Source organism: Heloderma suspectum, chromosome 7, assembly GCF_057233095.1.
Source record: "Heloderma suspectum isolate Gila_16-S chromosome 7, 16-S_ref, whole genome shotgun sequence".
NCBI classification, from domain to species: Eukaryota; Metazoa; Chordata; class Lepidosauria; order Squamata; family Helodermatidae; genus Heloderma; species Heloderma suspectum.
Window position 1 is genome coordinate 125,554,255 of NC_139464.1, and position 25,959 is coordinate 125,580,213.

The 25,959-nt window shown below is 47.0% G+C and overlaps 3 protein-coding genes across 3 annotated transcripts in view; 2 read left to right on the top strand and 1 right to left on the bottom strand.

Moving 5' to 3' along the window:
- VWF (von Willebrand factor) overlaps nt 1-6,945 on the top strand; it is a 273,421-nt gene extending 266,476 nt beyond the window's left edge. The window contains exons 51-52 of the mRNA XM_084811394.1: nt 4,146-4,243; nt 5,830-6,945. Coding sequence (XP_084667520.1) covers nt 4,146-4,243; nt 5,830-6,018 — 287 coding nt within the window. The 3' untranslated portion in view covers nt 6,019-6,945. The remainder of the gene's footprint in view (nt 1-4,145; nt 4,244-5,829) is intronic.
- LOC146340307 (uncharacterized) overlaps nt 1-25,959 on the bottom strand; it is a 77,246-nt gene that overhangs the window by 6,189 nt on the left and 45,098 nt on the right. The window contains exon 2 of the mRNA XM_084811408.1: nt 1,255-2,520. Coding sequence (XP_084667534.1) covers nt 1,255-2,343 — 1,089 coding nt within the window. The 5' untranslated portion in view covers nt 2,344-2,520. The remainder of the gene's footprint in view (nt 1-1,254; nt 2,521-25,959) is intronic.
- Nucleotides 24,293-25,959, top strand: part of ANO2 (anoctamin 2) — a 290,238-nt gene continuing 288,571 nt past the window's right edge. Inside the window, exons 1-2 of the mRNA XM_084811922.1 lie at nt 24,293-24,311; nt 24,439-24,554. Coding sequence (XP_084668048.1) covers nt 24,293-24,311; nt 24,439-24,554 — 135 coding nt within the window. The remainder of the gene's footprint in view (nt 24,312-24,438; nt 24,555-25,959) is intronic.

Below are 25,959 nucleotides of genomic sequence, written 5' to 3' on the forward strand. Positions count from 1 at the left end.
ACATTGTTGGCTCATATTCAGCTTGTGATCGACGACAATTCCAAGATCCTTCTCGCTCGTAGTGTGGTTGAGCCACGTATCCCCCATCTTGTAACTGTGCATTTGGTTTCTTTTTCCTAGGTGCAGAACTTGGCATTTGTCCCTATTAAATGCCATTCTGTTGTTTTCTGCCCAGCACTCCAGTCTATCCAGATCACTTTGAATTTTGTTTCTGTCTTCCAAAGTATTAGCTATCCCTCCCAATTTTGTGTCATCTGCAAATTTGATCAGCATTCCCTGCACCTCCTCCTCCAAGTCATTAATAAAAATATTGAAGAGCACTGGGCCCAGGACTGAGCCCTGCGGTACCCCACTCGTTACCTCTCCCCAGCTTGAGAAGGTCCCATTGATAAGCACTCTTTGAGTCCGATTCTGTAGCCAACTGTGGATCCACATGATCGTTGTTTCATCTAGCCCACTTCGAGCTAGTTTGCTCATCAGGATATCATGGGGCACTTTGTCGAAAGCTTTGCTGAAGTCGAGGTATATGATGTCTACAGCATTCCCACGGTCTACAAGGGAGGTGACTTGATCAAAAAATGAGATCAGATTTGTCTGGCAGGACTTGTTTTTGACAAATCCATGTTGGCTTCGAGTAATCACTGCATTGTTGTCAAGGTGCTTCCAGATGGATTGCTTTATGATCTGCTCCAGAATTTTCCCAGGGATTGATGTCAGACTGACTGGTCTGTAGTTCCCAGGTTCCTCCTTTTTACCCTTTTTGAAGATAGGGACAACGTTAGCCCTCCTCCAGTCATCTGGCACTTCCCCGGTCCTCCATGATTTCTCAAAGAGAATAGACAGCGGTTCTGAGAGCTCTTCTGCCAGTTCCTTTATGACTCTAGGATGCAGTTCATCTGGCCCTGGAGATTTGAACTCATTCAAAGTAATGAGGTGTTCCTTGACCATATGCCTGTCGATCTCAAGCTGCAATCCTGCCCCTTCAGCCTGTACTTCGCCTTTGCCAGGGGGGTCATAGACCCTCTTTTGGGAGAAGACTGAGCCAAAGTAGGAATTGAGCACCTCTGCCTTTTCTTTGTCCTCTGTTATCATTTTGCCATCCTTATTTAATAGCTGAACAACCATTTCTTTCCTCTGCCTTTTACTATGCACGTAGCTGAAGAAAGCCTTTTTGTTGTTTTTAGCATCCCTCGCTAACCTCACCTCGTTCTCCGCTTTAGCCTTCCTGACGCCATCCCTGCAATTCTGTGCTACCTGCCTGTACTCTTCCTTTGTTACTTGGCCTTCTTTCCACTTCCTATATGTGTCCTTTTTTGTTTTCAGGTCATCCCTAAGCTTTTTGTGAAGCCACATTGGCTTCTTCTGTTGTCTTCCACCTTTTCTTCTTGTTGGAATTGTTTGTGATTGTGCCTTGAGAATTTCCTTTTTTAAAAGTTCCCACCCATCTTGGACTCCTTTTCTCGCTAGCATTGCTTGCCATGGGACCTTACTGATCATTGTTCTGAGTTTATTAAAATCAGCTTTCCTAAAATCCAGGGTACGCGTTTGAGTACACTCGGCTTTTGCTTCCCTTAGAACCAAGAACTCAAGTACAACATGGTCGCTTTCCCCCAGAGTTCCTGTAACTGCTACTTTATCCACTAAGTCATCTCTGTTGGTTAGGATCAAGTCAAGGATAGCCGATCCTCTAGTTCCTTCCTCTACTTTCTGTAGGAGGAAGTTATCCGCCACACAAGTCAGGAATTTCCTGGAGGGGCCATGTTTTGCAGAATTTGTCTCCCAACAAATATCGGGGAAATTGAAGTCCCCCATTACTACTACATCATGCTTCCTTAAAACATTGGCTATTTGCTTTTCAAAAGTTTCATCCTTGGCTTCTCCTTGATTGGGTGGCCGGTAGTAGACTCCGACCACCAGGTTCCTTTTATTCTTTGCTCCATTTATTTCAACCCAGATGCTCTCGATGGGGCTACCAAGCTCCTCCTCCTGTATTTCTGTGCAGAGATATGTATTTTTCACATACAGTGCAACCCCGCCTCCCTTTCTGTTCCTCCTGTTCTTTTTGAACAAGTTATATCCTTCAACTGCTGTATTCCAGTCATGAGAGTCATCCCACCAAGTCTCAGTTATACCTATCAAGTCATAATTTCCCTCCTGTATTAAGAGTTCAAGTTCGTTCTGTTTGTTTCCCATACTCTGGGCATTAGTATATAGACATCGAAGACCATGTGCTTCATAGTCTGGCTTTCTTCCTACATGTGTCTGAAGACTATTATTGGGCGCTATCAGCGCTGTTCTCTCCATTGCAGTGCATGCGCCTACGTCCATTGTTACCCCCAACATTACATCTCCCTTCCCCGTAGGATTCAGTTTAAAGCCCTCCTGATGAAGTTCTTCATGCTGTGGCCAAACACATTCTTCCCAGCCTTTGTGAGGTGCAACCCATCCCTAGCCAACAGCCCATCTTCCAGGAAGTATAGCCCGTGGTCCCAGAATCCAAATCTCTCTCGTCGGCACCACCTTCGTAGCCAGTCATTCACCCGGAGTATTTTTCGTTCCCTTTCTATCCCTCTTCTAACTACTGGAAGGATGGATGAGAAAACTATCTGGGCCCCAAAGTTCTTGAGTTTCCTTCCCAAAGCTTCAAAGTCTGACGTGATCTCTTCGTAGCTCCGCTTGGCGGTATCATTTGTTCCCACATGGATGAGAAGAAAGGGATACCTGTCAGTGGGCTTTATGAGTGCAGGCAACCTTTCAGTCACGTCTCTAATCTGTCCTCCCGGGAGACAACATACCTGGCGAGTCCACGGGTCTTCGCGACATACTTGGGTCTCGATCCCACGCAGCAAGGAGTCTCCCACTACTACCACTCTTCTCTTCTTCTTCTTGTAGGCCTGGGTTTCATCGCCTCTGTTTGACTGACCTTCAGCCTCTTGCTCACTCTCATGCAGGTTCCCCTGTGATTCTTCCTCTGCAGGCTGTCCTCCAGTCTCATCTGCAAGTACCTGGAATCGGTTCCACAGCTCCACCGCTTCCACTGGTGCAGAGTGGCGTCTAGTTCTTCTTCTCCTAACTGTCACCGTTTTCCAAGGAGTATCCTCTACTCCATTTTTCTTCACCTCAGCATTTCCCACTGCCTCATCTTGCTGTTGCTCTTCAAGCTTCTGGTCTGCCCTTTGCTGCTGTAGTTCCCCCATTCTGTCCAAGAACTCTTCGTGTTCTCTTATTCCCCGGAGGGTTGACAGTCGCCGCTCCAGTCCACTTACTTTTTCCTCCAGCAGCGTGATCAACTTGCACTTGTTGCAGGTGTAGGCCATGTTGTTCTCAGGCAAGAAAACAAACATTGCACACACCTTGCAGGTCACCACCACTGGAGAGTCTTGTCCTTCCATAGCCTCTTTTCCCTTTTTGTGTCTAGCTTTGTGATTGTTCTAGACTAGCCTGTGCCTGCTCCTCTACTCAGTAGAGGTTAAAAGCAGAGTCCCACTGGTGTGGAAGTGTGTGTTACAAGACAAATAAATGAAAAAAAGTTAGTAAAAAAAAATAAAAAAAAATGTTAGGGGCCTCCCCCTTGACCTCCCCTGCCAAACTCCCCTGGCCAACTCCTGTTTGCTCCCCCTGTCCGCTCGCTCTGTTCGCTCGCTCTCTGGGAGCTTGCCTGCTTCTGTAGTCCCTGGACCAGCTGGAGCAGCTTGCTCTGCTCTGCTCTGCTCAGCTGGGAGGCGGGAAACAGACTGAAGCTTCCCGCCCAGTCAGCTGCTGGGAGTACTCAAGCCACACCCCTCCAATTCAGTTGGAGCTCTCAGAAGCACCTGGTGAGCTCACAGCCACTCAGAAGGATGAAGGGCAGCCCCCTGGGCTTCCTGCAGCCCACTTACCTCTTAGCCTCTGTCTCCTTTGTCTCTTCAACCACTGCAACTCCCCTGGCCAACTCCTGTTTGCTCCCCCTGTTCGCTCGCTCTGTTCGCTCGCTCTCTGGGAGCTTGCCTGCTTCTGTAGTCCCTGGACCAGCTGGAGCAGCTTGCTCTGCTCTGCTCTGCTCAGCTGGGAGGCGGGAAACCCACCTTATGGTTGTGATCTGCAGCGCAGAGTGTCTCTTTCTACGAATGCTCTCCTTGAAGTTGCCTCCCTTCTTGCTCTCTTAGGTGTAGAGCCAGAATGCAAACAAGTCACAGGCCGGCTGGAGTACGTGCAAGTGGATGATTGTGTGAATGAAAATCAGCTGAATATCCACTACTGTGAGGTAAGCGACACTTATTCTATGAACGCGGGGGTCTGGGAGCAGAGTGGGGAATATTTTCTGAAGACAATGCATGACGTATCTTGGCTCAGCGTGGCAACACATTCCAGAGAGCAGGCCTCTATAAGCCTGCATGCAAGGGGGGGCCTTTTGCCTTCTTTCTGGAACACCAGCCCCCTTCTCTCTTGCTTTCCACATACCCCCCACCCGCCCCGCCATCTCCGGCTTCTTAAAATATGCAAAGGCAAAAAGGCTGGCTCTGTGTGTACATATACTTCAGGGGCAGACTCCACATTTACACTCAGAGCCGTGTAACAAAACCCCAGGGGTCGCTCACTTTATCTGAAGAAAAGCAGCGTCAGGAGGGGAAGTCATATTTTGCGAGTGCGAACTCCATGGGGTGGGGAGGGACAGGAGCTGAAATGGAAAAACAGCCATTAGGGAAAGTATTGACCATGTCCCCTCCTGCCAGTCCCTTACTTCAAGTTACCCAGTCCCAATGCTCTTTCTCATTTTCCAATAGCCTTTGGGTTTGGCCCCCCTCCCACATTTCCAGAGTGGGACCAGTCCAACCTGCAGTCCTGTGGGCCGCATCTATCACAATTCAGATTTTGGTGACGCAGAACTATTGAGAACTATGCCCAAGGTCTCAGGCAAGGACTTTTCTTATAACCTGCTGAGATCCTTTCGAACAAGAGATGGGACTTCCTGCATGCAAAACATGCACTTCATCTCTGAAATACGGGCTGTGCCCTTGTGGTTCATGGCCATTTTTTGTACAAAGTCATGTTCGGTGTATCAGTTCTTCATAGCAAGTTAATAAAGATTTAATTGCTTCTATAAGTGCAAAATTGTTATGGATTTCTGCAGGCCTAGCATAGAAGGCAGTCAGGCAATTATCAAAAAAATTAAAAGTCTATTAAGTGGCCTGATAATCACTAGCTTTCTCCATGTCAGCCCCTAAAGCTTTTCTAGGAATTAAGTGACAAGGCCATCACAACTAAGTACCAAAGATTGCTGCTTGATCTATTGCTTCTCCTCTTTTTCTTTTTAATAACCTCTTGTTGCATCATTTTTATGCACAGCTTTACTATTTATTTATGGTGTTTTGTAATTACATAATACTGAGCATATTTTTATAGAAAAACTAACAAGGGGGAACTACTTGGACCAGCAGCTTTTCACAAAAATAATGAATGCATATGCAGTTGTTCATCCCCATTCACATTGTGAATCAGAGTTCCCCTCTGAACAAGGGTTGAAACAAGGGTTTGATGCTGGTTTGAAAACAGGAGAGCCACGATCAGTCCTGATGCATGTGCTGTAATGCAATGCAAATGGTTACTGCCAATCAGGGGAGAGAAGGAGAACGTTTGGCGGAGGCAGCAGCAGCAGGAGGAAGTGAACGTGTTGAAGATGGATTCCAATCTGCAAGCTAAGGTCTGCAGAGAGCTAAAACTATGTCTGCACCTAGCCTTTTACAGAAGGCCTTTCCCTGAGACTGCACGAGCAGCTTTCATGGCGGCACCAAGATGTTAGTGTATGCGAATAATGTCACAGGCATCAACTATTTCTTGTTTCACTTTCAGGGCAAATGTGGAAGCAAAGCCATTTACAACATCACAGTGAACCGCGTTGAAGATCAGTGCAGCTGTTGTTCTGCTACAGTGACAGACTCAATGCAAGTGCCCCTCCGCTGTGCCAATGGCTCCGTAGTGCAGCATGCCGTCTTCAATGCCAGACAGTGTGACTGTCTCTCTCGCAAATGCAAGCCCTGAATGGGCTGAGAGCTAATGGGTGGGAGACTTTTTATCCAGCTGCCAAGAAATTTACAGCCCAGTTCACATTTTCGTTGGGTGTTTTCTCCTTTTTGCATTTTGATAGTGCTCTTCTAGCTAAGCATTCATTGTAACAACCCAAGCAATAAACTCTAAACTCATTTAGCTACATAGTTTGGATATTTTACTTTCTGACAGCTTCATTGTTCAAGTGTTCCTTAGTTTGAAAAATCACAACTGCCAGCCCTACAGTTCAGGGAGCTGCCCAGGGCGGCTTAAAACCTTTGTGCTCTGCATTCCGCTGCTGCTGCTGCTGCTGCGACGGACCAAAGAGTGCTGATTCAGTGTAGTAAGCATGCATGGACTCTTACTTCAGTGGATTCTAATGAACATTTCTGTTCAGGTTGTTTGATCTTGGAGAACGTTCATATACGAAAGCAGCCTTTAAAAAAAAAAAAAAAGACTTCTCTTCAGGCTGTAACATGAGCCCCATAAAAAGCTCCCCATCAGCTCTCCAGTGATTCCATGTCCTTTCCTAAAATGTACCTTGCCAGTGTGTGTGTGTATGTGTGTGTGTGTGGGGGGGGGGACAAGGAGGTGGGGGCTGGCAGCAGCAGTGGAAGCAGAAGCCTGAACATCAGTTTTCTGAACTGGAAAAGTTTGTACCTGATTCTCTCCCCACTATCCCATCCCACCCCACCCTAGGATACACACACACACACACACACACATTTCACTGTCATCGCTAGTGAACTAGTTTTGCAGCTTTGTTTTATGAGTGCTGTTGTAGTATTGTAGTACTGAACCCAGTATGATTTTAAAAAATAATCTTATGTTTATTACGCATTCATTTTCCCTTATTGTCAGCAACCTTGGCACCTGTTGTCCGACAGAAAGGTAGGATATAAGTGTCTTTTAAAGAACATTAAAAAAATAATGAATTTTGGTATTTGTACATCGCTCTGACAAGAATGACAAATGCCAAGGTATGGAAAAGCTATAGAAAGCTACTTTCTGCTGCGGAGCCTGGGACGGGATCTTCATGACAACGGAATGAGAAGCGTGTTGGAGTATTATCTGGATTTTCATGGAATCAGTTTTGGTCCGTCAGGGACACACAAAGCAAGAAAAGCTGGGTGTACCATACTTTTAAAATCCAGTTTTCAGTGGTCGCACAGTGCTTGTAAGGACCATACTTTCAGGTTGGGTGGGGGGAGTAGAACTGAATGTCATCAAACTGGCAGGGGCTGGTTGACCAATGAGGGAGGCTTGTTTCCTGGCTCCCCCTGCTACTACATTATTATGAATGGAGAGTAACTAATTCACAGTTCTCTAGAAACAACCCTGTTATCCAGTACAGCATCTGAAGGCTCCCCATGAGAGCATCCCCCAACCCCAATTTTGCCCCATTTCAGCAATCTGTCATGGAGTTATAGCTTCTACCCACCCCCTTCTCCTTCTCTGGGTACTTTCTCCCTGCACACTATAACAGGCTCCTGTGATCCTGAGACCTCACCAGATTGTTACTCTGATAAAGCATCAGAGAAGTGACTTTACACAACATCGGGGAAGTGAAGTAATGCAAACATCAGAGAAGTGCATAATCACAGAGGCTAATTACTCCCACTGGGAAAATGGGAGTGCAGGGCGATTCTGAAGGCTTGAAAGAGCATTCTGGGGCTTTGATGGGCTGGAAAGGCAGGTGAGTTACTTTAGTTACCTAGGTTACAGAGGGCACAGCCGGGTGAAAGACACACCCCTAGGAACACCCCAATCATACTGAATTTAAAGCGGAGGGATGGGCCCACAGCAGCTGATCCACAGGGGAACCAAATTAAAGAAAAACAACAGAGTTTCCTGCAAAAATGCAGCTTCCCCACAGGTAAACTCCAGGGTGGCTGCAGAGTGGCCATGACATCATGTGTCCCTAACAACTTTAAGCCACAGCAGCATCAGAGAAAACCTCCCATGTAGACGGGTCCTGGTGGTTGTTCATGCTGACAAGGGGTCAGGACTATGAGCAGGGGATGTGATGGGGATGGGAGACCAGGGGGTGTGTCCAATGTAAATGGTATTTTATGAATTTATATCCAACCTTTAAAATTTAAAATATTCAGAGACTGCCTTAACGGGTAAAAACCCTGTCACACTAGCTTCCAGCTATCACAACAATGTGTGTGTGTGTGTAACCTTTCAAAGCAAAATTAACCATAGATAAGAATCAGCAGTAAAACTAAAGCTGCAGCCCTATACACACTTATTGGGAGTAAGTCCCACTGAACTGAATGGGACTTACTTCTGAGTAGACATGCATAGGATTGAGCTGTAAAATATGCAGAAGACTTTAGAAAGTCTCCTCACAAGGAGACACTGCTTATAAAAACAGTAAAAATATCAATAACAGTAAAAACAACAACAATAAATGCCAGTTGGCGTACACAGATTAGAAATTAATCCTAACAAGCCTTCCTGAATAAAAACACTTTCAGAGCAAGCTTAAAAGCAGAAAGAAAGATTGCCAGATTTCCCCATGGACAGATTTGGAGTTCATTGGTTGATTCCCTGCAGATTTGACTTAGCTAGCTTATGTTAAACTAACTGAAGATGATTATGGTGAATCAGGATCATAAGAATCATAGGACAGTAGGGTTGGAAGGGGCCTATAAGACCGTTGAGCCCAACCCCCTGCTCAAGGCGGGGCTGTACAATCCCAGAGCACCCTGAGAATGGAAGGTTTCCTTATCACCCTCATCAAAGCACACCCTTGTCACAGCGCTCTCTCTCTCTCTCGCACGCGCGCTCTGTCTGTCTGTCTCTCTCATACACACACACACTCCGAACATGAAAATTTCCCACCGGAGGGCGGGGCAGCCTTCCTCGTAAACAATCAACGAGAGGATATATCCTGATAATTTGAAATCAGCCCTAACTTTCAGTTAAGTTAAGTAACTTAATTCTCATACTTGGCTCCCACTTGTTTCTCAATTGCGCAAGGAGCCTCCATGAGGACAAGAGCTTCCTCACTTCAGAAGTTATGGCGACAGTGGGATGGGAGGAATGGCGTGACTTTGGCGACAGGGCCAAACGTATGGCCCTGCTGCAACTCTCATCATGCTTACCCTACTCCTGCAAGTAACGCGTGGATAGGGTTCGCATGTGGAAACATGATATCAAGTCTTGAATGTACATACTTGTTTGACAGGTTAAGAAAAACTTGAACAAATCATTAGCCTAGTATGAACAGCCATGAACAACCCAGCATGTTTTATTCATTTTCTAATCATACCTTCTCCTCTACCCCTATCCTCCACAACTTGCTTATTCTCCATAACCATGTTTTCCAGTTGCAGGCAGCTCTGGCTATCGCAGGGATGGTGTAGGAAACCTAACACGTATACTTTGTCCCACTGATGCCCCGAAATCTTCCGGTAGCTGGTAAACCGCAAGGGAGCCAAAGTTTCAGACTGGAGATAGGCAAGGGTTTTTAAGGGGGCATGATAGACACGTGGTTGTCTGTGGCAGACATGCTCATGTTTTGTCTCTGTCATCTCCAATCAAACAAGTTCTGCAGATTTTTGAAGTGCTACAGAAACCTGTAAAACTGACCAGAGTTGATAGTGGGGTAGCCACAGGCAAGAAGAGCTCTGTTATGTCGCCTTCACCTCTTTTAAAAACTATTGCCCAGGTCCAGTGTTTTGTGCTATGCAGGCCATGGTGTCTCTGCATCTATGAATGAAACAGGGTGGTGCTTTGGTTTGATTAGCTGGCTCAGAAACAGGCTTCCTCCATATTTGGTGATGTTGGACCCAGAGCATTGATTAGGGACTTTCACTGGGCCTGCAACCAGATTGAATGGTGTACACACAAGGTTGTTTAGCACTCTGCCTTACTCATTCCTTTAGGCTGCAGCAGAGGAAGAGATGGGAAGCAGGGCCACTCCATTGGCTTGGCTGAGAGACCAGATCCTTTTGCCTCCTCTCTCTCCTTGCACGGAATGGATACCATTTCTGTTGTTAGGGCTTCGTACCTTCAAAACTAAATAGCACCCAGATTATATAGATAACCTTTCAAGGCAAAATTAGCCATAGATAAGAATCAGCATTAAAACTAAAGCTGCAGTCCTATACACACTTAGCAGGAGTAAGTCCCATTCCAATCTCTTTTGTTTTTGTGTCGTGTTCTTTTGGAAGCCTAAGGGCAGGGACTGCCTTATGACTGATATTTTAAGCCACTTTGTGAGCCTTTTTGGCTGAACTGCGGGGTAAAAATACTGTAAATAAATTATACTTTGCTTAGCATGATAAACACTGCAACCTTCGCTGCTGTTTTCTAGTGAGAGTGCATTTCAGTTGAGTCTCTGGTGGAAAATATCGTTGAGCTACTCCTGGGTCAAGTGCCAGGAAAATGTTTTCCCCTATTGCATTAACCACTGTGGAAGGTGACACAGTTATGTAACCAAGTCATGTGGGAAGGTTGTTGTTGATAATGAGGAAAAGGGTGGTTCTGTGTGTTTTCTTCCTTCCTTCCTTAAAAAAACACAGACCTGGTATTCCAATTTGTCATGTCGCATCTTCTAGCAATTCAGAACTACAGTAATCTCTAGGCTTGCACAAGAAACCCCTAAGCAGCTCAAAGTCCTGGTGGATAATCTTTCCTTGCACCAATTTGGAATTGGTTCAGTATTTACGTGGTTTCAGGGTGAGTATTCAGAAGAAGCTCGCCTGCCTCTCCAGGAGTCCTTTCCCAGCTCACAAGGCTGGTGCCTGCATGCTGATAACGGCAGCCATGCTGGAGAAGGGGACCTGCTTGGAAATTCAAACACACACAGCAAAACACACACAGGTGAGAACAAGAGATATTTAGGACAGAGGACACCAAGGACATGCAGTGTTTGCCAGAAACAAATCAAGGGAGTTGATTCAAATAGAAAAGATGCTCACCAAACAAAAGGCTGCTTGGTCAGCTTGTCTGGTCATGTAGTTTAAAGCAGTGAAGGAGAGGTTCCCTGAGCACATGAGGTTAACATTAACCGTGATGCGTGTGCCTACAAAGCAGCAAGCTGACTGATGGGAGGATGCGTTATGAATTCGAGTTCTGTGAATTTGGTGTCAAATCACCTACTCTGCTCCCCCTTTAGCAGGTCTCGGATTGGAACATGGTTGCCCCTTGGCTTTTCTAGTACTCAGAATGCACTACTGTAATCTCTTTATACATATAGAAATGCAGGCAATAACAGACAACATGCATAGGTTAGAGGGGAGAAGGAATATGGAGCCTAAAGGTGTAAGAAGATGCCAGAACATAATCCACTCTGCCTGCATATAAAATAAAACAAAAAACAGTATACTCTGAGTCATAATTCCCATGGAAAAATATTATTTTGGTGCTAGGTTTGTTTTGTTTGTTATTAAATCAGAGATTACCATTGGGAGACAATAGAATGGAAAAATGGGCAAACTCTCCTTTTTGCTCTCCTTTTGCAAAAGGAGAGCAAAAGGAGGCAGATTTGTACCTCCCTAGCTAAATGCTGATTGCATATGTGCAGAACCCTATTTGACAATTTCAAGCTGGAGAAGAACTATCTGAGGAAATACCACCCAGTTTCCAATATAGATCAAAACTTCAGTAACTTCACTAGATGAAAGGGCAGATGCTTGATAAACCACTACAGCGTATGGTAGCCTGCTTTTAAATTCATCCCTTATTGCTGGCGCCTCCAGCATGGTCTTGGTGCAGGCCAGGCTCTCTGGCCCGCCTGTTTGTGCCATTTTTTAAAAATGTATTAAAAAACCCCAGGAGACTGGCAACTTTCCCGCGCTACCTTTATTTCCAAGAATGCTTCTGGGCCCCACGTGGGCTGCATTCTTAGGAGATAAAAATGGTGGATGGGTGGAGCACAGTGCTGCGTTTTGGAGTGTGCTCAGCCACCCAGGAAAACGAAAAAAAGTGAGCAGAGAGAATCATGGGGGACTAAAGGAAAGTGGGGTACATGAGCACTGTGGGGGACTATAGGGGCTGCTTTGCCTGCACACTCTGTGTGTTTTGCCTGGTTTATGTGATGTGTGTCTGTGTGGTGTTTTGCCTAGTTTTTGTGTGTAGGTGGTGCAGTGAAATGAAAGGATACTTTGAGGTGCTTTGTGGGGGAAAATATGCTATATCCTTGGGCAAGTTATTTTTCTTACAATCTTACCAGTTTGCCTTCTGGGAAACAAGCATTTTGTGACCAGCCTTGCTCCCCATGGCAACCATTTTATTAAAGGCGAAGCCCCATAGCAGCCATTTTGTGAAAGTGCCCACAACCTCTCTCGAAATTCTAAGTGTGCCCCCCAACCCATAAAATGTAGACAAAGGTGCAGGGGTTAGGGTGCAAGCAAGAGCCATTCACAAGGTGGAGAAATTTGGTGTCAGCCAAGCACTGACCAGTCAGCAGCAGGAAACCATTAACCAGTTAGTTGTGGTTCTCAAGCTGTTCTTGGACACTACAGTGCCGCTTAGCACTGGCATTGCTACTGCTGACTCAGACAGTGAACAAAGCAGATAAGGAGCAACCCTGTCTGGATAGTTTAGCAGCCCCCGAAGTCGGGGGCTGCCCAGTGTCCAATGCAGGGTGGCCAGAGCGCAGAGGTGATCCTCACCTCTGTGCTCCAGCTGCCCTGCACTTTCCAGAGGGGCAGTTTTGGCCATGTAGGCACGGCTTGGGGGAGGGAAGGAGGCCGAGACATGCACAGGAAGCTGCGTGAAGTAGCTTCGGCAGTTTCGTTCCTTCCCCGCCCTTGGGACCGCCCCCCTTCCGCCATCTCCGCACTCTATTTCTGAGCATGGAGATGTAGCCTGTGTGGAGAGAACCGCACTGGCTATGAGGGAGCGGGGAGCGTGGTTTCTGGGCTTCAAGGTCAGAGCCCTAGTTCTGACCTCAGATCCCAGAAACCAAAATATCCTATGTCTCCCAGATGCTGTCTAGGGGACATAGGATTGTGCCCTAAATCATGGAAACATCTTCTGATAAGTTTCTTCACTTTTCCTCCCCAAACCACTGTGATTAGGGAGCCCTAGTAAAGTTATTTCCTGATCGGAAGCTGCCAGTCACAAGACTACACCTCCCCCTCTGCCTCCCCCTCCCCATGCATAGTATTTTTTTTCTTTTATATATATAGCTTGTGGAAAGTTCAAAATGTATCAGATTGGCACAAAATGTATCAAATCTGGATCCAGTTGCTCTGAGGTGAATCCAACGGCTTGGGAGCAACCTGCTTTGCTTCAGTCACCTCAGAGTTGGAGGCAGACCAAGTATCTCCAAAATGGGATATTCACCTCAGATTTATGTCTTGCCTGAGATATTTGCACAGCCCTAAAATATAGTACATGGATTATGGAACTGGGAAAGGGCTCTGCATAAGCAGATTGCCCATGTGGTCTTGAATTTTTTCTGGAGCCATTAGTCAAGTGCTGTGGCAACAACTATCTTTCAGCCCCAAACCTGCGGATGGGTGTAGCTTCCAGCCTTTTGAAAAAGAATGGGCTATTACTGGCCACTCAAACTGAGAGACAAGCACCAGTTCTTTTCTTCTTATGACCAGTTCATATCTGCATTGCTTAATTTCCCTACAGTTAATTACTCCGCACTTGATGACTGTCCAAAGGGCATGTAAACTGATGCTGTTGAAGAGCATTGCATTGGAAATGAAGTGAGGCAGTTACAGAAGTTCTTTCAGTGGTGTTAGATCTGTAACGGGCCATTTTCAGAAGCAAGTCATCATGTGAGAAGTATTTATCTATTTATTATATTTCTATACCACCCAACAGCTGAAGCTCTCTGGGTAGTTCACAACAACTCTGGGTGATTCATAACAAGTCATACATATATTATGTGTGACCCAACTCTTCCTTCCTGAATATACTGAGGACAGCAGTCTTGTCTCAGGGAATGGGAGGGAGAGAGAGAGAGAGGGAGAGAGATTTAAAAACATATATCAGTAAGTAGATCAGACGTGTATTTATTTTATTTTATTTTATTTTATTTTTTATTTTATTTATTAAATTTCTTAATCGCCCATCTGGCTGGTCAACCAGCCACTCTGGGCAATGTACAACAATACAAACAGTTTTAAAACAATAAAATTTTACATTAAAGCATCGTATTTCTAAAAATACCCTAACCCACCCCCAATGCCTGCCTGAACAACCATGTTTTTAGTGCATGACGGAAGCTCATTAAAGAGCGGGCATGACAGAGTTCCCTAGGGAGGGAGTTCCACAGAGTGGGGGCCACCACAGAGAAGGCCCTCTCCCTCGTCCCCACCAGTCTAGCTGTCCTGGCTGATGGGACAGAGAGAAGGCCATCCGAGGCTGATCTTGTTAAGCGGCCTGTCTGGTGCTGCTGGAGGCGCTCCTTAAGATAGGCTGGGCCGGAACCATATAGGGTTTTAAAGGTCAAAACCAACACCTTGAATTTGGCCCGGAAAACAACTGGTAACTGGTGCAACTCCTTCAGCACTGGAGTGATGTGATCTCGCCGGCGGCTGCCTTTAATCAGGCGAGCCGCCGCGTTCTGTACCAGCTGCAGCTTCTGAACCGTCTTCAAGGGTAACCCCACGTAGAGTGCATTACAGTAGTAATTACATTACTACTGCATTACATGGTGGAGTTCCCTGGGGAGGGAGTTCCACAGAGTGGGGGCCACCACAGAGAAGGCACTCTCCCTCATCCTCACCAGCCTAGCTGTCCTGGCTGATGGGACAGAGAGAAGGCCATCCGAGGCTGATCTTGTTGAGTGGCCTGTCTGGTGTTGCTGGAGGCGCTCCTTAAGATTGGCCTGGAAAACAACTGGTAGCCAGTGCAGCTCCTTCAGCACTGGAGTGATGTGATCTCGCCAGCAGCTGCCTTTAATCAGGTGAGCCGCTGTGTTCTGTACCAGCTGCAGCTTCCGAACCGTCTTCAAGGGTAACCCCACGTAGAGCGCATTACAGTAGTCTAAACGAGAGGAGACCAGGGCATGTACTACTGATGGGAGCAGATGGTCGGGAAGGAAGGGGCGCAGCCGCCGTATCAGATGGAGTTGATACAGCGCTGTCCGGCTCACAGCTGACACCTGAGCCTCCATGGACAGCTGGGAGTCTAAAATGACCCCCAGGCTGAGGACCTGGTCTTTCAAGGGTAGCCATATCCCATTCAACACCAGGTCGACATCCCCCAACCTCCTCTTGTCTCCCACCAAAAGTACCTCGGTCTTGTCAGGGTTCAGCTTCAGCTTATTCCTCCCCATCCAGCCACTCACCGTCTCCAGACATTTGGACAGGGATTCTACGGCCAACCTTGGTGAAGATTTGAACGAGAGGCAGAGCTGCGTGTCATCCACATATTGGTGACACCGCACCCCAAACCTCCTGATGATAGCCCCCAGCGGCTTCACATAGACGTTAAATAGCATCGGGGAGAGGATGGAACCCTGTGGCACCCCACAAGTGAGCGGCCACGGGTCGGAAAGCTCCTCTCCCAGTGCTGCCCTCTGGTACCCCAAAATCCATGGAGGGACAGCCTGCCCCCCCCGCCCCCCCGTGGATCCCCCCGGGACAAGACTTACCTGGGGTGGATGTTCCAGATGGCGGCGGCTCCAGTGGCAGTTTTGGCGGCAGCGGCAGCTGGTCTTCTGACTGGCTGCCGGCCGCCGTTGTCATTTGCAGTCTTGTCTTTTTGTTTTTGTTTTACATAGACGTGATAGGCTATGTAAAGACTCATGTAGCCTATCACGTCTGGGTTAAAAAAAAAATGCGTGTGCAAATGGCGGCGGCTACAGCGGTCGCCATTTGTGTTCCTTATTTTTTGCCATCTTAGTAGACTATTACAGCTAAAATAAAGGGTAACACAAATAGTGGGTGCTATTTGCGTTCCTTTTTGATTCGCTGTTTTAACCTACGTAAATATTTGCATAGGTTAAAACGGCGAATCAAAAAGGAATGCAAATAGCGCCCACTACACTATTTGCGTTCCCCTTTATTTTCGCCGTAATAGTCTACGTAAATATTTACGTAGACTAAGACGGCGAAAAATAAGGAATGGAAATGGTGGCTGCTGTAGCCGCTGCCATTTGCGTACATGTTTTTTTTTAAAACCCAGACGTGATAGGCTACGCAAGTTTTTACACAGCCTATCACAGTTGAATACAGGGATGCAAATGGCGGCGGCTATGGCCGCCGCCATTTGCATCCCTGCTACCCAGCGGCCGGATGTCTGGCTGCTGGTGGAGCTGGATGGCGGCTCCGCAGAATCCCCGTTGAGTGGAGCCGGCCAGGCAGGACTCCGGGGGGAGGGATGGAGCGCCTCCTGCCCCACCACGAAGCAGATCCGCGCCACGGTAAGTAACTTTCGTACATCCCTGCTAGCTGCTTTGTGTCAAGAACTCACTCACCCTTCTTAGCCATGGAACATGGGGCATAGCAGCTTACAGTAATGTGGCTATGAACTGCTCTCTAAACAGAAAACCAAGTCAGACAGTAGCTCATTAGAATGAGAAGCAAAAGCTGAGTCACCCACAAAGCGGGATAAGAGTGTATGTCAGCAGGGGGAGTCTTTGCTTGGGGTGTGCAGAATGTTTCTGAAGGAGCGGCTTCTGCACAGCACAGCACACTTCTTTTCTTTCCCCCAGGAAAAAGGTGGAGAGTGTTCTGGTACATACGACTACCAGTCATCCATTGGGTAAATGCAGAAGACAGCACTGTGTTTTCTGTGTTTATTCCAAAACTGAACTGAGTAATGCTTCCACAGCTTCATTCTCAGGCTGCAAAAGTGTGAATAAAGGACTCCTCATGACTAGGGCTCTCCTCATGAGCAGGACGTCTTCCAGAAGCCTCTGACATGCTGCAGCTGGGTTCTGGCTGGGGGTTCTGAGGGCTCCAACTTATAAGCCTTCAGCTGAGGCCCGCTACTGTTTGGAGCAACACCTTTCCTCATTTCCTAGTACCTTGAAACCTTGCTTCACCCTACTATTCCTTGGACTGATATCTCATGGTGCTGACTCTTGGATTCTTGTAAGTAACCTTGGTCTACTCTCATAGCTAAATCCTTGCCTGACATTGTTCTCTGTGAACTTGCTCGTTTTGACATTGGACTGACTTGGCTTTGCTCAGTGCCTGCTCCTTGACTGGACTGGGCTGAACTGAACTCCGTAGACTGGCGGGGCGGGGCCTCTTATTCCCTGTTCAAGACCAAGCCACTGTAAAACAGGACAGAATGTATAGTATGTTATCCAACTTAATTCTGCTGGAATTTGATCTTTGCAAATTCTGATCTGAACTGATCTGATCCTCTCCTTCTGCACTAATATATAGGAGGAATATCCACTGGCTTTCATAAGTCTGAAATGTTCTGACACAGCTCTTGTCTCCAAAAAATCAAAATATGCTGTAAAATGTGAATTTTGGGAGAAAATGAAGCCTGCCAAATTTCAGACAAATAAGCGGTGTGTGTGTGTGTGGAAGTAGACTTTTAATTTTTTTTTAAAGGTAGCTGTCTTGGCAGAATTGCGTGAAATTTGTAGGCATAGTTGCCTGTTGCAGCAGGATGAAATCTTGACACATTTTTATGTGAGAAGAGTCTTTAAGGTTTGTGAGGAAAGGAGCAAATTGTATGAACATAGCATTCGTAGAGAAGCTCTCAGGTAAGAAACCTGAACAATTTCAGAAGGGCAGGTGCAGAGGTTATGATGACTGAAATACAGTTTTGGGGGGCTTATTTTTTCCACTGAGTTGACACAAACTTTCATTGTTTTGTCCATGATATAGTGTATAGATTACACTTTATTGAGAAAATAGATAAAAGTGTATAGTTCGAGAGAAGCATTTAAAGTCTGAGATGTTTTTTTTAAAGGATTCCTCTGTGGGCAATTTGCTATGTTGTTTGTTGTGTGACTGTGTACATTCTCTCTCTCTCTCTCTCTCTCTCAATCTCTCTCTCTCTCACCCACCCCCTCCAGCTACTCTCTCTGGATGTCTGCCTGGAGCTGATGGCCCCTTATCCTTCGGCAGGAAGGGTGCCCTGCCCTCCACTGTGCAAGGCAGCCAGGGAGCTTGACTCAGGTTGTGGAGACTTGATGGAAGTCTACATTCCTGGCTGGAGAGTTAATAAGCTTTTCTACACAAGGCTGTTAATCATTGTATCTGCTTTTCATTTCATCACAGAATTGAGATCCAAGCTCTACACAAACAGATTTTCCTTTCCTGTTTTTCTGCTACATAACCTCTAGGTGGTGCTGTACTTTAGCAGAAAAGTGCAATAATACAAGTAGGAAAATACCTTTTCTTTCGCTTTCAAAAATAATATCCCATTTTCCCCACTCTATAAAAACCTGGCAAGATGCTCTTAAAAAACAGAAGCAAAACTGGGGGATCACGACATCATTGTCAGAAATGGATTGCCTTTTCCTTTTGCAATCAACACCACAACAGACAAAACTTCAGGCCAATACAACTTTATTTTGCTAGAGACTAGGCTCTCTACAAATGCAGATTCAAGGAAACTCTCAGACTGCCCCAGGCCCTAACAACTAATCAACAATCTCTAAGCAGAGAAGATGAACCAGAGGTTAGAGAAGTTGCCAGCATATTAAGTATGAACCTCACGGCCAAGCTCCCTTAGGGCGGCTCCCTCCTATATTGGCTTCCAAGAGTGGCTATGCAGGTGGAGCATCTGAGCCCTGCCCCTAACTTTTCCTGTTTAGCTTTGCGATGCGCCCTAGCATCTTTCAAGTCACGCCCCTCTTCCTCCTCGGAAACTTGAGCTCCCACGGTGGAAGGAGGGGGCAGGGACTGAGCCTGGGCCATCTGTTTGTCATGGCCTTCAGAGGAATCTCTCCCAGCATCTAGGTGCTCTAGAGAGGATCCCTCCCCCATGCTTTGATCTAGAAGTTCTAACTCTGACTCAGAATCGGAGCTGTCGGACACCTGAAAGGGCTGGGACTCATCCCTGACAACTGTCTAAAGCAGTGGTCTCCAAAGCGGAATGTGCAAGACAATCATTTGGGGTGCACAAGCTGCCTGATAATTGTGTCCTCCCGCTGCCCAGATGAGCTGCCACTGTGTGCAATGATGGTGATGGTGGAGGCAGCAGGCTGGGATGGGAGCTGAGAGGGAAGTTCCATGGCATTTCTCTCTCAGCTCCAGTCCTACCCTGCCTCTGCTGTGGCTACCAAGAGCAACTGTGTCAGTCTCTGCCAGGCATGGCAGAGGAAAGCGCAGTTGCTTGCCGAAGGAGAGCGGGAAGGAGATGAACACTTTCAACCCTCCTTTGGCAGAATGAAGCAGAGAAGAAAGTGCATGCTATGTCAGCTGTGACAGCCATTAAAACCAAGTATTGAAATAAAATGAACTTAGAACAGACCTTCAAATTCCTGTATCACAAAGTATTAAACCAAGATCTTCAAAAGTAATGAAGCATATTCAATCACATTGCTCTCACTAAAGGGTATTGTTATTAATAATATTATATTTTTAGTGAGAGCAAAAGGGCTTTTGTACCATTAATAAATAAAATAAATACATTATTTAAAAATATTGTTTATTTCATATTCATCTTATCCTTTTTACTTTCTATTTTTTGTGGATGCTTTATAATGCACATAATATATTAGTACAGCACAGTACATGTGTATAATTTATAAACAAACAAACATATATTGGGGTGCCTGCTGAAAAATATCGTACTGATAGGGGTGCACAATAAAAAAAGTTTGGAGGGCACTGGCCTGAAGAGGCCGCAGACAACTGTGAGTAAGGAGTCATGAGCACACGGTCAGTGCCTCACGGAGAGGAGCGTGACAGCAGCAGCCGCCCCTTGACCAGGCAGTGGCTGGTGCAGCATCTCCCAGCTAATCTTGGCTCTCCGCCATCCCTGGCAGCCCTGAGCACAGCACTGTTGCCATAGACTGCGAGCCACAAAATGCACTGAGAAGGCCGGTGCACCCACTTTTATGTCTCTCCCAAGTCACTGTGATTGGAAGTAAAAAAGAAGAGCCCGACAAAATCATTCCCTGGTTAGAAGCTACAGTTGTTAGCATCTAACTACAAAACCACACACTTTCTCTCCCTGACCCTGGTGTTTTCTTTATGTGGGGAGCTTGGGGGGAGATATTGCTTATCACAGACACTCTGGGGGGATCTTCACGAGAATGGAATGAGAAGCGCATTGGAGTATTACCCAGATTTTCATGGAATCGGCTTTGGGCCATCAGGGACACACCAAGCAGGAAAAGCCAAGTGTGCAGCACCATTAAAACCTGGTTTTCAGGGGTCACACAGTGCTTGGAAAGACCATATGTCCGGCTTGGGTGGAGGGAGTAGAACTGCCAAACTGGCAGGGGCTACTTAACCGATGAGAGAGGCTTATTTCCCAGCCCATGTCCAGCCTCCCCCTTGCTACTATGTTGTTATGAATGGACAGCAACTAATTTTTCCCCACGTGCACAGATTTCCCTGAAGAAGCCAAAATCCCCGATTCCCCAGTGCAGCAGCATCTCCCTATGAGAGCATCCCTCCTAGTTTTGTCACATTCCAGCAAACTATCGTGGAGTTATTCCTCTCTCCCCTGTTCTCCAATGTCCAGATTTTGCCTTGAGAAACCAGAATCCCCAGTTCTCTAGTGCAGCATCTGAAGGTTCCCCCGATAACACCCCCCCTCCAATTTTGCCCCATTCCAGCAAACTGTCATGGAGTTATTGCTTCCACACAGACCCTTTTCTCCTTCTCTGGGCACTTTATCCCTGCTTGCAATGACAAGCTACCCAAGACCTCACCAGATCGGAGAAATGACTTTACATAACATCAAAGGAGTGACTTTACACAATATCAGACATGCAATTTAACACAACAATGAGGAAATGAAGTAATGCAAACATCAGAAAAGTGCATCATCATGGATGCTAATTACTGGCAAAATAGGAGTGCAGGGCAATTCTGATGGCTGTGAAAGGCTCAGTGAGGTCATGGGTAGGTGCAAGACACACCCCTGGGCTGAGCTATCATCTGCCTCAAATGACCTCAAAATGCTCCCAATTCGCAGCAAATCCCCTGTGAGGATAGCCCCTCTGTCTCTCTCCCTATGTCTCTGTGAACCTCCAAGTCAGTCCTGAAACTTTGGGAGGAGCCGGATTAGGTTCAGATCAGTTCAGAGGACACTCGCTTCAGTTTGGACAAATCCCAGATCTCCACATAGTGGCCCAATTTCAGTTTGGGATTTGCCACCACTTTTGCTCTCCAGGGCAAGAGTCCAACACGTGAACCACTCCACCAGACTGGGTCTCTCTGCATGACGCGGCAGCTCACTGTGGGCTGGGGTGCTTGTGGCCTGTGTGCAGCCACCATGTTGAATGTGCCGTCCCCGCTCAGGGATCAGCTGTTGTGTGATCCCAGTGACTACGGGTCATGTGAGAGTAGTTCAACCCTCACATAACCCACACTTTCCAGGATCACATAACATGCCAGCCCCCAAGCAGGGTTCGCAAATAACCCACGATGAGCCATGGCATGTCAGCCTGGTCACTGGCTCTCATTGCCATTTAACTGTCTTTTCTCTAGGCTAAACGCAACCTTTTCTCATACAACCTGGTCTCCAGGGAGGCCCCTTACCATCTTTGTTGCCCTCCTCTGGACATGTTCCAGCTTGTCAATAGCCTTCTTTAACATATCGTGTGGAGGCAGTTTCACAAGACAATGAAGTGATTAAAGGCAAGACTACCTCTTCTTTGGCAAGTTCACATACATCATTTGATTTTCAGTAACTTATGCCTGAATGTGTGAACCCATTTCACCAATTGTACCATTGTACTTAAGAAGATATGATAATGAAAGTTCTGTTAGTGGTGTTTGATCTGTGATGGTTTATTGGGACTTGGAGGTCATTGCTTGATGCTGCAGACATTAAGGGTGCAATCCTATGGCTGCTAGTCAGTGACTAGCCGGCCATAGGACTGGTCTGTTCCCAGAAAACCATCTCCCCCGCCTCCTCATAAGGGGTGGGGATCATCCCTGGGCTCTGCACTCCGAAGAGCAGCGCAAAGTGGGGCGAGGGGGGCAGTCCCAGGGGCAAGGAGTTTGTAAGTGCTGGTACAACGCTTCCTGTGTGTCCTCTGGCCTCCCCACTCCACGCTCCGACGTCCCGTGGCTGGACTGCTGAAATTGGCCATCTAGCCGTGAATGCATGGTGGCTGGAGCATGGAGGAGGCGATCACCTCTGTGCCCCTCCCACCGTGCATTGGATAGACCTCCGCATTTGGAGGCAGCCGCGTCTCCTCATAGGATTGCGGCCTCCATGGTGAATAACCAACCCCTAACTGATTCCAATTGTTAATAACAGAATACATCCACTAACTTGGTACATTTTTAAATATGGTTTGAGCTTGCCACAACAATTTCAGCAACTGGAGAAGAACTGATTTATTGAGGCTCATAGAGAAAGATGGATTACAGGAACATTAAATGGATTTGGGGAGGAGTTTTGTATAACTCCTCAATTATTAACAGCATGTAATCTCTCAGTCAACTTTAAAAGACTGTCAAGCACAATTCCTCTCCAGTGGGTGAAACGCTATCTACTATGACGGCATTATTTGTCACAGCTCTGCATTATCAGCTAACACTACTCTCATAGCCTTGGAAAGAAAAAAATGACACCCATGAATTTGGTACTAGGATGTTTTATAGTCTCAAAAACACTTGAATTTCTCTATTTAGTTCAACTGAAATTTGTACTAAATTTATTTATTTAATTGCACTTGCAGCCCACCCCTCCGAAGAGCTTAGGTAAATGACAATATGCTAATAATCTTATCCCTGGACATCAAAAGCCAGTTTAAAGAAGAACATCTTTCAGTATTACCAAAATACACACATGCTCAGGCTTTGGTGAGTCTCCAGGGGAAGATTATTCTAAAGCTACCTGAGAATACCTCTCTGCACATCCATAAAGACCCAATCTGGAACCTGTTAAGTACATGGAAGGTGTACTTAAGAGAGCATTCTTCAGTCTGGCACAAACTGAGAAACAGATCTGAGTTCTGGTTTTCCACCATTTACTTTTTTCCCCTTTTTTTATAATGAGCAGGGTTTTCTTTATAATGAGCAATTAAAAAAATGACCTGTTTTCCTCCCCAGACCTTCTGAGAGGCATCTCTTACTGCTTCACGCCAGGATCTGTGGCAACAGGCCTGGCGTCAGAGGTCAGCATGGCCAGGCAGGTGGCAAGGGCCTAGAGACTTGGGAGGAGCTACGTAAAAAAGTATTTACATAGCCTATCATGGCAAGCCAAGCAAAAAAAAACACAAAACGGTGTACGCAAATGGCGGCGGCTACAGCGGCCGCCATTTGTGTTCCTTTTTTCCCTGCCATTTTAGCCTACGTAAATATTTACGTAAGCTATTACGGCGGGAAAAAAAGGAATGCAAATAGCGCCCACTACGCTATTTGTGTTCCCCTTTTCTTTGCCGTAATAGCCTACGTAAATATTTGCATAAGATAAAACGGTGAAAAATAGGGAACGCAAATGGCGGCCACCATAGCCCCTGCCATTTGCATACACTGTTTTTTTCTTTGCCCAGCCGTGATAGGCTACGTAAATACTTACATAGCCTATCACGGCAGCCTGGCTGGACGCAAATGGCAGCTGCTACGGAACTCTGGCTGCAGACGGCCTTGGCCGGCTGCTCTGCGGAGCTGCCACGGAGCAGAGCCGGCCAGGCAGGATTCTGGGGGGGAGGACCGGATCGCCTCCCCCCATCGAGGATTCTGGGGGGAAGGACAGAGTGCCTCTCCCCCACTGCTAATCAATTCTGCGAAAAGGTAAGTGACTTTTGTACATCCCTAGTTGCAGGTGGACACCTGCACAGACTTGATGTCTATGCAGTTCCCATAAAATATCAAAGTAGATGTATGGATGAGTCTGTCAGTTTTGCTTTCTCCTGCATTCAGTTTTTTTTTTTTTAAGTCTTGTATTTTCTCTGTCTCAAACTTGAAGATCAGCGATGTCACAAGCATCCGGGTGGGTTCGGAAGCCTGGCAGACCCCATTCCGTCTGCCCCCCAGGAGCTGCTCGCTGAGCCCTGGGGTGCTGACGAACCCAGTCACCAAGTGCACCGTGGCTCAGCGAGAGTCTGGAAGCAACCTGCTCTCCTTGAGAGCTGCCGCTGCCTGACTCAGGCCTTCACGGGCTCCTTGCGAGGAAGGAACCCGTGAAGGGGTGACACGGCAAAGGCAGGAGTCCTCCAACCGTGCGCCCTCCCTGCGTTGCAAGGATGGGAGAGAGCGCAGTTGGTGGGTGACTCCTGCCCTCCTGCCCGTCAAGCCTGCATGGTCTCCTTCCATGCAAGGAAGGAGGCCGTGCAGGCTTGAGAGGCGGCCAGTGCCTCCCAGCAATGGCCCATTCTTCCCTCCTTGCAAGGAGGGCAGAACGGGCGGTTGGCGATACCTGCACCATATAGGTTAACAGAACCTGCGTGCCATATAGCTGTTAAAGATGAGGAACTTGTCAAAAAGAAGAGGCGGGGCCTTAACGCAGTGCCACAGATGTGGCTAAATACCGTGGCTCTGGGCAATGACTGCATCCTTTCCCAGATTCCCACAGACGGATGCGCCATAATCTGTTCTAGAATTTTGCCCAGTGTTGCTGTCTGTCAGGCTGACTGGTCTGTAGTTTCCTGGCTCCACCTCCCCACCCTTTTGAAGGCACAGACAACACTGGCCCATCTCCACTCTTCCCTAGAGAAATAGAGTATATTTATAAATCTTGGAACAAGAAATTTCATGATAAAGCCTATTCATAAACTTTATGTTCTCTTATTTAATTAATTCTTTAACATTATTCTCATCGTTGTGATCTAATTTGTTTGTACTTTGTATGTGATATTTTTGTAGTAAAGAGTAGAAAATGTGGGTTGGGGGAGACCAAAAAAGAGAAAACACTTCCGGTTGATCTTAATGACCATTGTGGAACATACAGGTGGGTCAATTTTGTCGGATGTGCCCCTACAGAGTTTCATGACTCAGAAGGGATTTGGACTTCTTGGTGTACTGCTCATGTTCTCAGCCATGATGCTACTTCACTAGGCAGCAGCCTGTCACAATTATTGTTTGACCTATAAGCAAAGCGTTCTTCGCACATCTATGGTTTTTGACTGACAACAAGCAATACTGACTAACAATGACTAACATCTGTGAATGAGTCATCAGATACCTAAAACTAAAGATTAAGGTTTTCATATCCCCTTTACATCAAACAGAACACTTTTTAATGGCGCCAGTTCAGAAATTCAGCTGTGAGACATTGTGTTTTGGAGGAGTTGCTTTGCCCCTGAAGAGTCAGGTTCACACGGTTTGCAGGTTTTCCTGGAGTTGGTGTTGGATACTCAGAGAAGATTTATGTGTCCTGGTGCAGATGAAATGTTGGGGCCCCTGTCACTGCCCCTACACAGGACCCATGCATGTGTGGGTCTCGGTAGAGATGGCACGGGCACCCAATTTAGTCCAGGAATCCGGCAGACCTGCTCCTGCCCGCACCCCCGAGCCCCACTCGCTGAGCCCCTGACCCTGCTCGCCCCTGACACTGCTCTTTAGAATCTGGCCCCCCGGAGTCCATGGCAGAATGGAGCAACCCCCCCGCCACCTTGCGGAATCCCCCCGGGATGCAGCCTACCTTTGTCGGCCATCCGCTGCCCCGCGAATGGCTGCCCTGGTCTGCAGCCACCATTTCCATTCTATTTTAGCCGTGATAGGCTATGTAAGTATTTATGTAGCCTATCACGGCTACCGCAGGGATGCAAATGGTGGCCACAGCCCAGCAGTGGATGGAAGTCCTGCTGTGGGCGGCCCTGGCTGGCAGCTCTGCGGGCTCCCTGCGGAGCAGAGCTGGCCGGGGAGGATTCCAGGGGGGAGGGACGGATCGCCTTCCCCCTCCAACGGACGG